Source organism: Chelonoidis abingdonii, chromosome 1 (genome assembly GCF_003597395.2).
Source record: "Chelonoidis abingdonii isolate Lonesome George chromosome 1, CheloAbing_2.0, whole genome shotgun sequence".
NCBI lineage: Eukaryota > Metazoa > Chordata > Testudines > Testudinidae > Chelonoidis > Chelonoidis abingdonii.
The window spans coordinates 362,595,240-362,612,443 of NC_133769.1; the positions used below are offsets into that span (position 1 = coordinate 362,595,240).

The following is a 17,204-nucleotide window of genomic DNA, read 5'->3' on the forward strand; positions in this document are numbered from 1 at the left end:
AATTATCCAGTTTTTCAAACACACCTATCCAGTGATGAGCTGCTAAAACCTTAACAACTGGTTCCCTATAAAAAGTTCTGATTTAAGGGATGTGCCACAGTATGTATTTTTTGTACCAATAGGGTTACCATACGTCCGTATTTTCCCGTATTCCCCTAGAAAGCGATTTAAGAACCTAAAAACCTGACATCTCTGGGAAAATACAGATGTATGTTAACCCTACCTAAAGTTCTTTTTTAAAAAGACGGTCCTGAACTAGAAATAAGCTCCATTTCACATGTGGGGGTCCCCGCCACTCCCTTGGGGTGTGCTAGGGTGACCAGATGTCCCAATTTTATAGGGACAGTCTCAATTTTTGGGTCTTTTTCTTATATAGGCTCCTATTACCCCATACCCCGTCCCGATTTTTGACACTTGCTGTCTGGTCACCGTAGGGTGTGCACATGTGTGAATCCCAGCTGCTCCCTGCCCCTCCTCATTGAAGCAGGTGTGCAGGGTTACTGCCCTGGGAACTGCAGGGCACCAGTGGACATGCGGCCAGCTGCAGACAGGAGCGTGGTGCAGGGCTAGCTGGAGGCAGGGTGTGTGACACGGGCTGGCTGTAACAGGGGCTGGCTGCGGGCAGGTGGTGCAGACAGGGGCTGGCTGCGGGCAGGGGCTGGCTGTGGGCAGGGGGTGCCGGTACTCACACGGGGAGAGTGGCTGGGAGCAGCCTGAGCAGCAGGACGCAGCCAGGAACCCACCAGGCAGCAGCAGGAGTCCCAGGGCCAGAGGTCCAAGGAGCAGCAACAGCAACAGGGCCAGGAGGCAGCCCACATGGCTCCCTCAGCGCAGCGACCCCTGGTGGTCGGGAGGAGGAATTACACCCTTCCCCGCAAGAGCCCATCAAAGCTTCCCTCACAGGGAAGCCAGTTAACAAGCGGTTCTAAAACCGCTTCTAAATTCAACAACCGGTTCCTGCAAACCGGCTCCAGCTCATCCCTGCACCTATCATCAAACTGAGGATGCAATCCTGAAAACTTTTATTCATATGATTAGGCAGTCACTAAATCAATGATCCCAGCTGCATTGCTGGAAATTTGCATTTTTTTACTAAAAGGTCTGAAAACCCCAGGTGTTATAGCTCCAGAACTCTGAGAATGCAATTGTTCATTTTCTTAACTTCATTAAGACTTAGCATTCATTCTATATGGGATAAACAATTTTCACAAGTACAAAAACACATAACTCACCATTGTGTTTAGATAATGCAGAGAAATATATTAAGATCTGAGCTTAGACTCTCTGCATGTCTTAGGCACAAAGGCCTAGATTTTTACAGGTGTTTAGGCATTGTTGCATTCAGCACTGTAATTGATTTAGGAGTCTATGACATTCCGCGATGCAATCCAAACCAGTGAAGACTTGTGTCACCCCTGCCCTGCAACTTTGGGTCCCTTACAATGCTTTGCTGCTGGAGGTCCCACCTGGGCTGCTCACAAACAGCATGCAGGTCAGACTTGAATGTCTGTGTATAGCTACAGCCCTGGTCCAGCAACTCCGACCCCAGCAGCCAGTCAGCAAACACCAGCCACACTTCAGCTTCCAGCACCGTTTGGTTACTACTTGCAGGGTGACCCCAAACATACTCCCAGTCCGGAACATGTGTTCTACACTGTCCAGCCCTCTCTTGGACAGTCCAGATATATTAAGTCAGTTGTACCTCTGAGGTGATCAATATCTTAAACTGAGTTACCCAAGCAATTCACAACACTGGATTAGTTTTAATTAAAGAATAAAACAAATTTATTCAACTATAGGAGACAGGTTTTAAGTGAGTACAAGGCATTAAAGTCAGAAATGGTTACAAGAGAAATAAACATAAAACGCTTTATAAAACTTAAATTAGACTTGGTTCAAGGTGACATTCTTACCCCACAGGGTCCCAGCAACACTGCTGACCAAGTTTCAGGTCAGGATCTGTTCCCAAAGTCCATAGGCTGATTCTTTTGTCATCTTAGGTGAAGGAGAGAGAAATGGAGAGGGAGAGACAGCTTGCCCCTCATTTTTGTAGTTCAGTCACTCTTCAACATGTATTTTCCTATGAGTTACCCCTAGATAAAGTTCCTTCCAGCTGTGAGGATGGAGACATGGGGTCTCATCGTGAAAGAGGTTTCATGCTGTTGTTTGCTAAAATGCAGATTTATCTTGTCTCCCTCTTACTGTTTCAAGGAGCCAGTTTACTACACCTCCACCCCGATATAACGCGGTCCTTGGGAGACAAAAAATCTCACTGCGTTATATCAAACTTGCTTTGCCCCCCCGTTCATTTTTCCCTGACCGCCCCCGCCAGAGACCCCCGTCCCTAATCACCCCCAGGACCCCACCCCCTACCCAACCTCCCTGTCCCGACTGCTCCGACCCATATCCACCCCACCCCACCCCCGACAGGCAGTCACCAGCAGCAGCGGGAAGTGGGGCAGCCCAGCCTGAGTCCACTCCACTCCGCCAGATGCCAGCAGCAGCGCTCCGCGTCCCTCCGCCAGCGAGTGCGGGGAGGTTGGGAAAAGAATGCCCCCCTGCACTCACCTGTGGTGGGAAGCGGAGCGATGCGGCCCCAGCCGGCTCCGTCTTCCTTGCCCCGGCCCCAACCGTGTCGCTGGGGGGCAGCGGGGAAAGGTCCTGCACTCACCTGTGGAGGGAAGTGGAGCACCACGGCTGGGAGCTGGCGGAGCAGAGCTGGCTGGGGCTAGGCTGCTCTGCTTCCCATCGCCGGTGAGTGCGGGGAGGTTGGGGAAAGGAAGCCCTCTGCACTCACAGTGGAGGGAAGCGGAGTGACGTGGCCCCAGCCAGCTTCACTCTGCCGCCTTCCAGCCGCAGCGCTCCACTTCCTGCCACAGGTGAGTGCGGGGAGGTTGGGGAAAGGACGCCCCCCGTACTCACCTGCGGCAGGAAGTGGAGCGCTGCAGCTGGGAACTGATGGAGTGGACTGGAGCGAGCTGGGGCCGTTCTGCTCCGCTTCTGCCGCTGCTGGTGAGTGCAGGGGGGGATCCCTTCCCTCCCCCCAAGCAACACAGCTGGGGCTGGGGCTGGGACGAGAGAAGCAGAGCAGTCTGCTCCCAACCCCCCGCTAATCCCCCGGGCCACTTTGGGACTGCGGGGCCCCCAAAAGTGCCCTCCCATGGCTCCTGCCCCCTAGACCTGGGAGGGGAGCCCCTGACCACCCCCGAGACCCTCTGTCCCTTAGCTAACCCCTCGGCCCCGGCCTGGCCCGGCACCCTTAACAGGCTGCTCAGAGCAGTGTGTTAGAGCTTTACCCTGTTGTAGGCGAACCCATGTTATATCGGGTCACGTTATATCGGGATAGAGGTATACTTATATGTAAATTGAGGTACACACACATTTCTTTGTTTAAGACCTTCTTGACCAATCCTGACTTATCAGGGCTACATGGGTTTGAACATGTGCTACCAACACTATTAATGGGGAATTCATAACTTTACATATAATGTTGCTACACGCATTTCATCGTGATATTATTCACCAGTGAGTTATTTGTTTTCAAATGATGCCTCCCAAGGCATATTCTGCACAAAGATTATTACGATGTAAGGTCTGAATACAGGGGTGCATTGCCACAGAGTCTAAATCTCGTTTTTGACTGTCAGTGGAATTTAGACTCCTAAATAACTAAATCCCTTTTGAAAAGGAGACTTAGGCTTTAAAATAGCTTTAAAAACCTGGGCCAAGAGCATTAGTTTAAAATGCTAAGCCTTAAAACAAAATATATTGATCCTGCTATTCAAAAGTTGTTACTTTAGTGTAACTGCCAAAGTGATCAATGACACAATAATGTAAAGTCTAACGTATCAAAGAATATGCATATAGCATCAGAGTCATCTATTGACTTTTGATACAATCTAGATCTATTGCATTAGTTTTCAGTTTGTGGATATGCACACAGATATTGTTAGAATATACAGCAAAAGACTGACCTAAACACAACATTTTTTAAATAAAAGAGGCTTCATTTCAATTTAGTTCCAGGCTGAGAATGTGTATGCAGGATTTCACCATGAATAAAATGTGTATGGTAAAATTTTAAAGTCTTGACAAATTAGCCGCTGCTATGATTTACAAAATTCACTCTACATAGAAATATAACAAGTCCCCCTCTTCAACGTTTCTTTATTCTTTTTTTGTTTTAGATTTATAACATCTTAAAGAGGCCAACCTAGGCTCTAAGAACTTTTGCCATAAATTAAGAAGTCACAAATTAAACCAGCAGATGCTCATTGTCCGCAAACCAGAAGGAATCTGACAAGAGGGATAATCAAAATCCACTAAATCAATACCCATCCCACTCCTTACCACGCTTCTCCTTCAACAAAAGCATGAGGGAATAGATGGTCCTTGTAGAATGTGCTGAAGTTCACTAGGTTTGGTCTATTTCTGACCAAGGGGGAGTAGTGTCTAAACAAGGCTATATTTAAGGCAAGTATGCGAAGATGCTGCTACAATGACTTTTTCCTCTAACCAATTTGATTCCACTAATTACACGGCTGCCACTCTGACCCCGAGAAACAGTTGAAAAAAGTTGCTGTGGACCACTTCCAAGACCAAAAATTCCTCCCTAGATCTTTCCCAAGTCAGGCTTCAGAGCAGGATAGAGAATAGAGATTGTTCAGCACAGCCAGGAATATCGGATCCAAATTATAAAGAGACATATTTTGTATTTCTTGATGCACAGAAGACAGCCAATGTAAAATGCAAAATAATGTTGCAGGAGATTTCCTAATCAGTTAATGTATTCTTACATATGGAGAAGAATGGCTTAGACAATAAAGGAAAATTTATCCTAGAACTTACCTGTGCATATTCTCTCTCAATTGCAGCTTTCTTCTGACTGAATGTCCTACAAAAAACAGGGGAGGAAGTCCATTAACACACACACCCATATACCAGCAATGCAATAAATTAAAAAAGGGTTTTATGTAACTTCAGTTCAAATGCACCATCAGGCAGCCTTTATAGCCAAGAGAAGAGCAAAACAAGAGCCGAAATCTTTGATAATTGTGCATTAACTGCCTCGCAACCACTTGCATGTGGACATCACAGATTAAGAGCTCCTTCCCTCAAGCTCCAGTTACTTCATTAAAGTCTCTTCAGCTTTACATTGGTTTATCAGATAAAAACATTTGGCCTTCATGCATCTAAACTTTTTTTTTGAAAAGTCATCTCTCCCTGACTGCATCTGAACATACTAGGCTAATTGTTTCAGATGCGGGACTCATCTTACTTTCATGCATCATCTTCACTCAGGAATGTCCTGATTTAGCAATCGGTGTAGCTACATCAGCGTGGACTCACTTAGCTGAACTGGTTTAAATCTCTATGCACCCTTCTACTCTTAGGGGTCAGTAGTGGTACAGCTACACCAATTGCTTGCCACAGCCTATTGAACTGAGGCTAGTACTCAGTGTAAGTGAATGCCAAGTAGTACTGATTTTAGAGATGGGCAAAACAACAAAAGAACAGAAGACTCATATTTCAATACAAGCTCGCTATATTATCCCATGGTTTACACCAAGGCATTGTGAGCCAAATTCTGCTGTTTGGGTGTCAGTATAAATCTGGAGTAATTATAAACACTTCAAATGTGCTGTGCCAAGTTTACACCAATATATCAGCAGAATTTGGCACTGTGACTTTATTCAATCATGTTCTGGCAAAAATGGGATTTGCAAAGCTTTCAATATACTTCTGAATTATAAGGTCCATGTCTGAAACAATCTTGCTGTAGAATAAAAACAGATTATGCTACCCCCTTTCCCTCTAAATACAGTAGGTTTCTGTACTCTGTAGCACTAGGAGAACCAAACTACAGCAGCACAAAGAAAAGGAAGAACTATTGAACCACTGTTAACCCTCCTCAGATTCAGAACTCTCCAGATGTATCAAGACTCCTAGTACTGCTCTGATAGTTTAAGTCATTTTCTTTTTATACTCAAGCAATAGAATATTCTTTGGTCTGCATTTCCAGATATTTAAAACCACATTTTTCTACTAAGATTAAACTGATAAGAACAGATACTACGCATTGATCATACACTATGCACAAAACATTTTACTTTAATTCCATTTAAACAGATTGAACAATAATTATGGAGGGGGGACAAGCTAGAAATTAATGTAAATACAGTAGACACTTGTTTGCAGCAACACCTTGTAAGAGCAACATTTCCCCTGGGAACACTTTTCCTACTGTGAGTTATCGACACTCCCCATAACAGCAAAGCCAGTTAGGAGCAACACAGCAAAAGAGCACTGACATATTTCTACTAATAAACATCTACTGTATCCTGTAATAACATCCTATCAAGTTCATATTTGAATGTAAAAACAGAATAAGCACCAATGGTGCTTTCTATTCCTGCCCACCTCTCTATTAAGCCCATAGAGCAAACTGTTAGAGGTTTCATATTTCAGATAAGATGTAAAACAGAAGTCCTGGCCAACTGTAGTCATTAAAAATTCCATGTAACTCTTTTCAAGAGTAAGAATTTTATTAGCTCTGAGGGTCTGGCCATATTCCAACGCTTATTACCACATCCTGTCTACCTAAATTTCCCTGGCAGTTTCAGCTGCATATAATTGACTCCATTTCAGAACCAGGTAAAATTATCCCTGCATATTGTTTATAAAGTTGTTTAGGCTCCTTCTGGAAGAAAGATGCTACATAGTACATGTAAAGTATTGTTATAGGTGACATTGGACCAATATACTTCAGTAGTTTTCTTATCAAAGCTCAAACTTCCAACTATGATAGCAAACATATTGAAAAATTAGGGCTGTCGATTAGTCACAGTTAACTCATGTGATTAACTCAAAAAATTAATTGTGATTAACAAATTAATTGCACTGTTAAACAATAGTAAACCAATTGAAATGTATTAAATATTTTTGGATGTTTTTTCTACATTTTCAAATATATTGATTTCAATTACAACACAGAATACAAACTGTAAAGTGCTCACTTTATATTATTTTCGTTACAAATATTTGCACTGTAAAAATGATAAACAAAAGAAACAGTATTTTTCAGTTCACCTCGGACAAGTACTGTAGTGCAATCTCTACCGTGAAAGTGTAAATTACCAATGTAGTTTTTTTGTTACATACCTGCACTCAAAAACAAAACAATGTAAAACTTTAGACCCTACAAGTCCACTCAGTTCTACTTGTTCAGCCGTTTGCTAAGAGGAACAAGTTTGTTTAGATTTACGGGAGACAATGCTGCCCACTTCTTATTTACATCACCAGAAAGTGAAAACAGGTGTTTGCAAGGTATTTATGTGCCAGATATGCTAAACATTCGTATGCCCCTTCATGCTTTGGCCACCATTTCAGAGGACATGCTTCCATGCTGATGATGCTTGTTAAAAAAAATAATGCATTAATTAAATTTGTGACTGAACTCCTTGGGGGAGAATTATATGTCTCCTGTTCTGTTTTACCTGCATTTTGCCATATATTTTCATGTGATAGCAGCCTCAGATGACTCAGCACATGTTCATTTTAAGAATACTTTCACAGCAGATTTGACAAAATGCAAAGAAGGTACCAATGTGAGATTTCTAAAAATAGCTATAGCACTCCACCCAAGATTTAAGAATCTGAAGAGCCATCCAAAATCTCAGAGGTTTGAGATGTGGAGCACGCTTCTAGAAGTCTTAAAAGAGCAACACTCCTATGCGGAAACACAGAATCTGAACCACCAAAAAAGAAAATGAATCTTCTGCTGGCGCCATCTGACTCAGATGATGAAAATGAACATGCATCGGTCCGCACTGCTTTGAATCGTTATGGAGCAGAACCCATCGTCAGCATGGTGCATGTCCTCTGGAATAGTGGTTGAAGAATGAAGGGACATATGAATCTTTAGTGCACCTGGCATGTAAATATCCTGTTACGTCAGTTACGACAGTGCCATGTGAATTCCTGTTCTCACTTTCAGGTGACATTGTAAACAACAAGCAGAAAGCATTATCTCCTGCAAATTGTAACCAAACTTGTTTTTCTGAGCAACTGTCTGAACAAGAAGTAGGACTGAGTGGACTTGTAGGCTCTAAAGTTTTAGACCGTTTTATTTGTAAATGCAGGGTTTTTTTGTACATAATTCTACATTTGTACATTCAACTTTCATGATAAAGAGATTGCACTACAGTACTTGTATTAGGTGAACTGAAAAATACTATTTTTGATTTTTACTGTGCAAATATTTGTAGTAAAAAATAAATATAAAGTGAGCACTGTACACTTTGTATTTGGTGCTTTAACTGAAATCAATATATTTGAAAATGTGGAAATATCCAAAAATATTTATATAAATGGTATTTTATTACTGTTTAACAGCGCGACTGTGATTCATTTTTTTAAAATCGCTCGACGACCCTACTAAAAATGCAATATTCTTCCAAAATGACTTGTTTCTTAGAGAAGTGCCACTGACTTCAATAGCCCTGTTACACGAACTGCTAGAATCTATAAACATTTAAGAGGTAGTGGGAAACAAGCTACTGTTTTTAAGCCTTCACAAATATAGCGTGTAAATTTCAAAAGCAAGAACAAAAATACACCATTACTAGTTTCTACTCAGGCAGCCTCATTTGAAAATTTACAGTCAGATCTCGATGTAAAAAAAGTATATGCACTATAGTGCATTCTAAACTTAAACCTACTGGTGTGGAATTTAGTACAAAAGTAATTAGTATTTTTGGACTGAATTTGAGTTGTACACTGATAGAAACACTGAAGTTTGTTTTCAAATGAAATGGTTGTAATCTCTAGTTAGATGAAGAAAGGGTTGTACAGCAGCAGACATATATATGCAACAAACATTTAAAAGCAATTTTAAATTTTATTGAAGCTCTACCTTTCTATGATTCTATTATTCTAAAATATTTAATTCACTTTAGTATAAACAGATTTTATACCATTCGAGTTCAATTTACAGAGTGATTATATTTTTGGGTTTGTTTTGCGTTTCAGTAGAGTTAGTGGGAAAAGAGTAAGTATCAGAGATTGTTCTTTAAAGATGGTATTCTCAAATTTTTCAAGAACAAAGAACTTCTGCTACGAAACAAAGCAGACTGACTGACAAAGTATTTGATGTCTTCCTACCTTGACAAACCTGACAATTTCCATGTATACACTTGTATAATGTCTAGAGTTTTATTTTTAACCTAGCCTCTATTCAAGATGGAAGTTTATGTGCACTTACATTCTACAAGAGACTATTTAATATTATATTAATAAAACCTATTTCAACATTGTGAGAAAAATCTTGAAAGAAAACAAGCCAGTTCCCCTGCAAAAAGATAAGTGTACTGTGTAGTTTTAAACAAAAGGAGATGCATTTACAATTACTATTTTTATGCATAGAGCTAAACAGAGGTTTTTGTGGGGCCCAGGGTAAAATCTGAAATTAAAGTACTTCACTCCCCCTCCTCCCCACAATCTTCCAAAAAATTTAACCCTGAGAGGCGGCTGGAGAGGGCATGTACCGGAGCACAAGCCCATACTGCGCTCATCCCACGTGGCAGAGGCACCTGGTTTTGGATCAGCAACCTCTTAATTGTGACAACAGGGCTGTTGCGCCAAATTTCAACAAGTGGCATTGCAACCCGGCATGTGGAGGTCCTCTTCAATGGAGGTCGAGAGCAAACAGTCCCTTTCCCCCTGCCCTGTTTATGCACTTACCAAGTAATTGTTACAAAGGAAAGAAAGTAGGTTAGAATTCAGAGCATATTTTAAAATTTTTCTTTCAATTACTTATTTCTAGATAGTGATTCCTATCTGCAATAGACTTATCAAATAAAGCTTAACTCTGTCTTACAAACAGTAACTCTTCAAGTATGCTTACTTCTGACCATAGTCCCATAAACATTAATAGGATTATATGCAGAAGCAAGCACATACACGAGTACCTATTTCAAGATGAGGCCCTACATTTGTCAGAAATAAGCCTAGTATAAATTAATACATTCAAAATTCCTGAACATAAAATAACAAGATTATTAGCACAGCTGAATTCAGTAGATACATGGGAGTTATGTATCAGAGTTGTGAACATTTGGGATTTTATTGTGTTTGATATTTGCCTGAACTGATGGAATTATGTTACTGTGTAAAAATCTCAGCATTCACTTTTTAAAAAAGAAGTTTCAAGCCTTCATGGTTAAGAAGAAAACTATGAAAACTGCCTTTTGATTTTTGAAGATTTCAAATTAAATAAAGAACTCAACGTTTATTCTTGTATAAATCCCATGATTTTTAAGTTAGTCTCATACTTTGAGATCTGACTCATGATTTTTGAATGCTTGGGATTAGCAATACTTGGAGAGTTGAAACAACCCTTCCTGCATTTTATTTGAGTCTATTTAACTTAACTTTAGTAACTGCCTCTTATATTCATCTTCAGAGCAAAATGATATTAACAACTATCTTTACAAGAAACAAAAAGTGAAATATTATATATTAATCTAATTTACTGACACCAATTAAGTAACAATGAATGTTTGACAGCAGTGACTGTAGCACTGGCACCTAAAAATCAATCTATTACAATAATAATTAAAACACATGAACTACCACTTAAACATTAAGAGCCCTAAGATTAGTCTTCCCCCAAAACCAAAGCCTGCAGCATTGCAAAGTTAACACAGGTATAGATCTGTGCACACTCTCCAATGGATACATAAAGAGCCGCTACACTTCCACCAAAAAAGTGAGTGATTTGTATGTGACTGAGTACTTGGAAAAACAACAGGGGAGAGGGAAATTACTGCTGTCCTCCCCACTCACACTCCAAAATGTACTCCCTTCCTTCTAGGTTTCACTTTGCACACACCTATCCTTATAAACTTCTCATGCGCCTACTGACATTTTCAATTTCCTTATTTATAAAGATAAAAATCACAGCACAGTACAAAAATATCTGAGAAGGAGGGAGAGTTGTTTCTACTCTATTCTACATTAGCTCATTATTATATACATTATTTTGTCTCCCTGATAATATTTAAATAATATCTCCTCAATAGTAAAACACACATCTATTTTTTTTCTTTTGATATTTTTTAATAATGCAAACTATCTCAAGGGTAATAAAGCTACAACAATAACTATACTCTTCTTTTGCAACACTGCTAGACCTATGGTTTTATTTACATATTTGAGTACCACCTGCCAGCTGAAAGTCAAGTTCCAGAAATGTGAAGACAGCTGTTGTGTATTTCAAGTTCCTCACATCAGACATTAATTTAAAAAGTAATGGCTGTTACGCTGTATTAAGATTTATTTTTAAATTTTTGTTGCAGATCAGATGAAGAGTATTAAGCAAGGAGCTGGATCAGCGAAAAATGTTGTGTCAAGAAGTATCTCCAGAGCCCTTGCTTCCCAGACAAGAAAGATGGAAGGAGAACATTCAAAACATGGCTCTAGAATTATATTGTTGCAACAGTATTACCAGAGTATCAGTCAAGCCAGTGAACCTCCTTTAGTGCTACAATCTAATACATTACATTTTTAAGGCTCTAGATCCACAATAAACATGGAATTGTTCACATTTTTAAAGGATTAGGCTGTATCATAACAGACAGCTAAGGAATACTGTAACTGATGTCACCTGATCACATAATAAATGAGGATGTGTTTCCTTCACAAACAGATTGCATAGTGAAAAAAAAGCTGAAAGTTATACTATAAGCGCTGATCCCAACTACACTGGTAATGTTTCATGACAGAAGTTCAAATATGTCTAAGCACATATGTAGTAAATATGTGGTCAAGCTCCTTCACATATAAACCTGTGTTAAAATACACAGACAAATTTATATTTGTTATAAGTGACTGCATCTCCCATGGAAGTCTTGGACAAATTCAGAAGTGAGCTAAGCAATGGTATAAGCTACATGTGGAAATCAAGGCCTGTGAAAGCATTTGCAGGATCAGGACCTACACTGGTAGAAAACAGATGCATCTTAACTAGCAAAGTAGTATAACTTTCACTAAATTAGCATTCAGCGAGTGTGCTAAACAAATACAGCTTAATTCATATCTACTCTACAGCACCTTAGCCAATATAGCTGTCAGCACAGTTATGCTGGCAGAGCCCCCTAGCGTAGATGCAGCAGAAGCAGGCAAAAGCAACACATCGTCAGCATACATGCATCTACACTAGGGTTTTTGCCAGCACATCTATATCTGTAGGGGGTGTGATTTTTTTCCCCACACTCTTAGCTGACCCAGCTATATAAGCAAAACTTTATAGTGTAGACCAGGCCTTCAACACTGACAAGACAGAAAGGATTAGAGGTTACAGCAAGTAAAGCCACTAACAGGAGGATGTAAGTGAGGAGAGAGGCCTGCTCTTTCCATTCCCTCACCAGGTAGATTACACTCAGTTTGCAGAGTTATTCCTTTTCTGGCCGGTTTACCACCTCACATGAAACTTGCTCATTTATGCAATGCCTACATCTCCTCTTGAAAGAATGCAAAAGCCAAGCTATAAGAGAGTTGCTAAGTAAATCACAGGTATAACAAGATTTTAAGGTTGTTTATTAAGCCAATTTATGAATTTTCTGGCTTTAAAGTGTTTAATATTTTGTTTCTTTTTAAGTAACAAAATGTTCTATTAAAATCAATTTTGGAAGTTACATATATACGAATTGCTAAATATTAAACAGAATAGTCCTTCAAATGTATATAAAGTATTTATAAATTAACATAAAACAAGAATTTCCAGAGTTACACAGTAAAAAACAACCTATGATTAAATATCTCCAATACAGTAGGCAACAAAATAACGTGGTCCTTCTGGTCTTGTTTCTGTAGTTTGTGGTTTCCTGCAGGGTATTGTGAGAACCTGCTTTACCTACAGAACTCAGGGAAAATCTTTTCACGTAGAACAGTATAAATTCCTCCAATTTATACTATTTTTTCAGCAATTACTGAATGTGATATAACTTGTGTTGTGCAATTATGCAAGCACTAGAAGGGCAATGTGTAATTTTATTAACATTGATTATCTTTTAAACACAAGTGTATTAAGCATTTCACAAAACACACCTGGCATTTTTGGATATTATCTGAGACACTCCACAAATGCTGGAAATAGCAAGAAACAGCACATGCAGCAGGCCAAGCACTGAAGCAGTTGGAGCTCACCAGAACATCAGGGCATGGAGCAGCAGTACTTCCAACACTATCATCTGATGGCAGAAAAGAAAAATGTCTTCCCCTGGATCCAAAGGGTTGATGGGTAGAAAGAGCATGATCCACCACTGCTCAGATTACCCTTGAAAGTCTCTTTTCTCTCTGTTTCCTGGGATTCTTAACTCACCAGTTTGACATTGTCCTGCATTGTAGTAGAGGCAAAAGAATAAGGCCAATGTCATTTTCACTCTCCTAAACCTGCAGCCTCCTCCACAGCCCACTAAAGTCAATTAAAAGACTACCAATGATTTGCATGGGTATCGGACTGGACCCCTATTTGAGGAAAGATTATGCAGCAGGAACATTTCGGTCACAATTATTTTCCACAAGCGGTGGGAGGTAGAGGAAAAACAAAGCAGAGATAGGTAAACAGGGAGAGAAGAGAGTTTTTAAAAAAGTAATTTCAGGGAAACTGGAGACTGGACTTGAAGCATTAAAACTATTCCGAGACGACTCTTTTGGTGTTGTTCGGCAGATCATGAAGGTTAGCTGTAATTAAACTTGGCACATCTGCTTGCACATCCTATTTTCATTACCTCTCAGTCACAAATTCACAAATGATCCCTGCTGCTACTTATGATGAAATATAAAGCAAGGGTAACTGAAATTCAATACAGTACTGGTCTGGTGTAAGGTTTTAGAAGATTACTGCAAGAAAACAATGCAAAAAGCTACAAACAGACCAGTCCCTAACAAATATTTCAAAAGGAACCAGTTGAGCAACCAACTGAAATATAAAAGCATGTCCAGAAAAATTCAAAGGAAGTAGCAACAGCAGCAGCAACTTTATGTCACATTTCCTCTCATTTTAATCTTGTAGAACTAAATTTATGGGAACAGGCACAAGATCCATTTGCCCACCGTGACCATGATACTGATCAAGAATAAGTACTTGTGCATCAAAAAACCCACTTGGGACAAACATTTATGCAGAATTTTGCAAGGATGCTCTAGTCTTATGATGCTAGAGAATGGGCATTTACATTTAGTGTGGCTACACTTCAAGTTTCCCATTGTTTCATTACCCATCAGTCCAACTCCACATTAAATAAGCTATTATGAAAAAGATATATTAAATTTACAGATATTAATTTAATGTTTCTGAATGGCTTTATGTCTAATTATTGGCACAGGGACAGAAAAGCACAGTATATGTTACAAATGTCGTCAATAGGGCTTGAAAAACTTCCCATGTCCTGCATGCAGGCTGAGGAACATAGGAGTGAAGTACCACAGACCCTTCCTCCTTGTAGCAGCCTGAAGATTCTGGAGGAAGGCTAATGGAGCAGAGATCTTTCCCTCATTCAACAACCAGGATGCCCCAAAGGGCAGAAAGTTCCTCTTTTCCAGAAGCTAGAGAGGGATGAAGCTTCAAAATTACTAGATCCCTAATAACCTAAAGATACGAAAGATGGAGCCCCCAAAACAGGGTGCAGGATCACTGGACTTTCTCCAGTTTGTCCACATCTTTTCTAAAATGTGGTGCCCACAACTGGACACAATACTCCAGTTGAGGTCTAATCAGCATGGAGAAGAAAGGAAGAATTACTTCTTGCCTCTTGCTTACAACACTCCTGCTAATACATCCCAGAATGATGTTTGATCTTTTGCAACTGTATTACACTGTTGACTCATATTTATCTTGTGATCCACTATGACTCCCAGATCCCTATCCGCAGTACTCCTTCCTAGGCAGTCATTTCTCATTTTGTATGTGTGCAACTGATTGTTCCTTCCTAAGTGGAGTAAAGTACTTTGCATTTGTCCTTATTGAATTTCATCCTATTTACTTCAGATCATTTCTCCAGTTTGTCCAGATCATTTTGAATTGTAATCCTATCCTCAAAAGCACTTGCAACCCCTCCCAGCTTGGTATCATCTGCAAACTTTGCAAGCGTACTCTCTATCCCATTATCTAAATCACTGATGAAGATACTGAACAGAACCAGACCCAGAACTGAATCCTGCAGTACCCCACTCAATATGACCTTCCAGCTTGACTGTGAACCACTGATAACTATCAGGGGGTAGCCATGTTAGTCTGGACCTGTAAAAAGCAACAAAGAGTCCTGTGGCATCTTAAAGACTAACAGATGTATTGGAGCATGAGCTTTCATGCGTGAATACCCACCTCATCAGATGCATGTAATGGAAATTTCCAGAGGCAGATATAAATCTCCATGAGGCTGATAGATTTCCATTCCATATGGCTAAATGCAGTGCCTTGAATGCTATTCACCCATAAAAGCTTATGCTCCAATACATCTATTAGTCTTTAAGGTGCCACAGGACTCTTTGTTGCTTTTCACTGATAACTAGTCTCTGGAAACAGTTTTCCAACCAGTTATGCACCCACCTTATAGTAGCTCCATCTTGGTTGTATTTCCCTAGCTTGTTTATGAGAAGGTCATGCAAGAGAGAGTATCGAAAGCCTTACTAGAGTCAAGATGAGGCACTGATTCAACAACAAGAAAAAAAGAAGAAAAAAAGAAAGAGCGCCACATACTGAATTATAGTGAATTAAAACATTTGAGGCATTAGGACAATAAAAATATAGAGCTCCATACAGAGTATTGTGTTTAATGACTCCGGAAGTCTTTTCCAACTCCATCATCTGATTCCATAAAAGTGTTTCAATATGGTACATTGTTACCCTACAACTATATTTGCTTAAGAGTATAAATAAATGCCAACTTTCATTGCAAGACACACACGTTTGTTATTCAGTATTACCTACTCTATAATTATATGCTAAGTTTAAGGGACACCATCAGCATTAAAACCGTATCTCTGTCTCAAGATTCTCTACCTACTATTGTTATAAGTAACATCTAAGATTACAATTGTTGAAAGATACTCAGGAAAAAATTGTTTATTGCTTTGCACATTTGATGCACTGTGTGCACAGTTTCACAGTTTGGTTTTGCTGATGGTCAGTTAAGCTTCCTGTCTCTCATATTAGCAGGAGGATACTGCCCATGCACTTCTGAGGGGAGCCCACATGCACCCTCACCCTCAGTCCTGCAAGAAGACCACTAGCAATTACAGTAAAACAAACTAAGAGACAGCAAGAAGGCAAACATGCATGGAGAGGAGAGAGAAGAAGTGGGACAAACATGTTTGGTGGTGCTGTCCTCTGGCCAATACAAAAACTCCTTAAAAAAATGAAAGTTGGTTTGTAAGAAGACACTTCCTTTTAAAAGAAAATGTTCAGGTAAATAAAGTGTGCTGTCTAAGAAATTTTACATTTAGATTAGTAAATTTCAAAAACTATCTTGGTAGTGGGTCCCTTTTATCAGCTTCAAAAGCTGGAAAATCCCATTAAGTAATACAGCTATCTTTAAATATACATTGTAATGTAAGCACAGCTTGACATTATAACACGCAGTACAGCCTTATCATAACTTTAACGCAGCAGTTTTTCTTCTTCTTAATTGCTAAAAGCTTAACTGTTGCTACTTTTAAACTTTCATGATTGTTTTCCATTTTTAAAAGAAAAATAGGAAAATGTTTAATTGCAATATTTTAAATACTTTTCCTGAGGATTTTTACTTCATGTATACCTTTAAAGTATCCATTTGTATTTTAATTCTTTAAATGGGTCCTGAAAAATCCACTTTTCTCTGACAAGAGGATGCTTGTCCTGCCAGATGAGATGTATATATCAATTTCTGCAGAATTCAACCCTTCTTTAGAAAATAAAATTTCTATCTCCTGAGTGCAAAGACAATCTTCCAAACATGAAGAAATACAGTGCCATTTCCTAAGTCTGCATTCAGCTTCAGTGCCATTGCTGCTGCTCAGTTTCCTCAAGCCTCAGCAGTATGAAGTTAAGACAAGTCAGTTTCCACTGCTGTTATTCAGAACTGTGGGCAGTGATGAAACTGTCAAAAATCATATCAATTTCACTCTGCTAAAACTGAGCAAAGCTATGAGATGCAACAAAGAAG

At 39.7% G+C, this 17,204-nt stretch overlaps 1 protein-coding gene across 1 annotated transcript in view; it reads right to left on the reverse strand.

The window, feature by feature from the left end:
- FCHSD2 (FCH and double SH3 domains 2) overlaps positions 1 to 17,204 on the reverse strand; it is a 263,587-nt gene that overhangs the window by 200,005 nt on the left and 46,378 nt on the right. Inside the window, exon 3 of the mRNA XM_032796414.2 lies at positions 4,849 to 4,894. Within this exon, the coding sequence (XP_032652305.1) occupies positions 4,849 to 4,894 (46 nt within the window). The remainder of the gene's footprint in view (positions 1 to 4,848; positions 4,895 to 17,204) is intronic.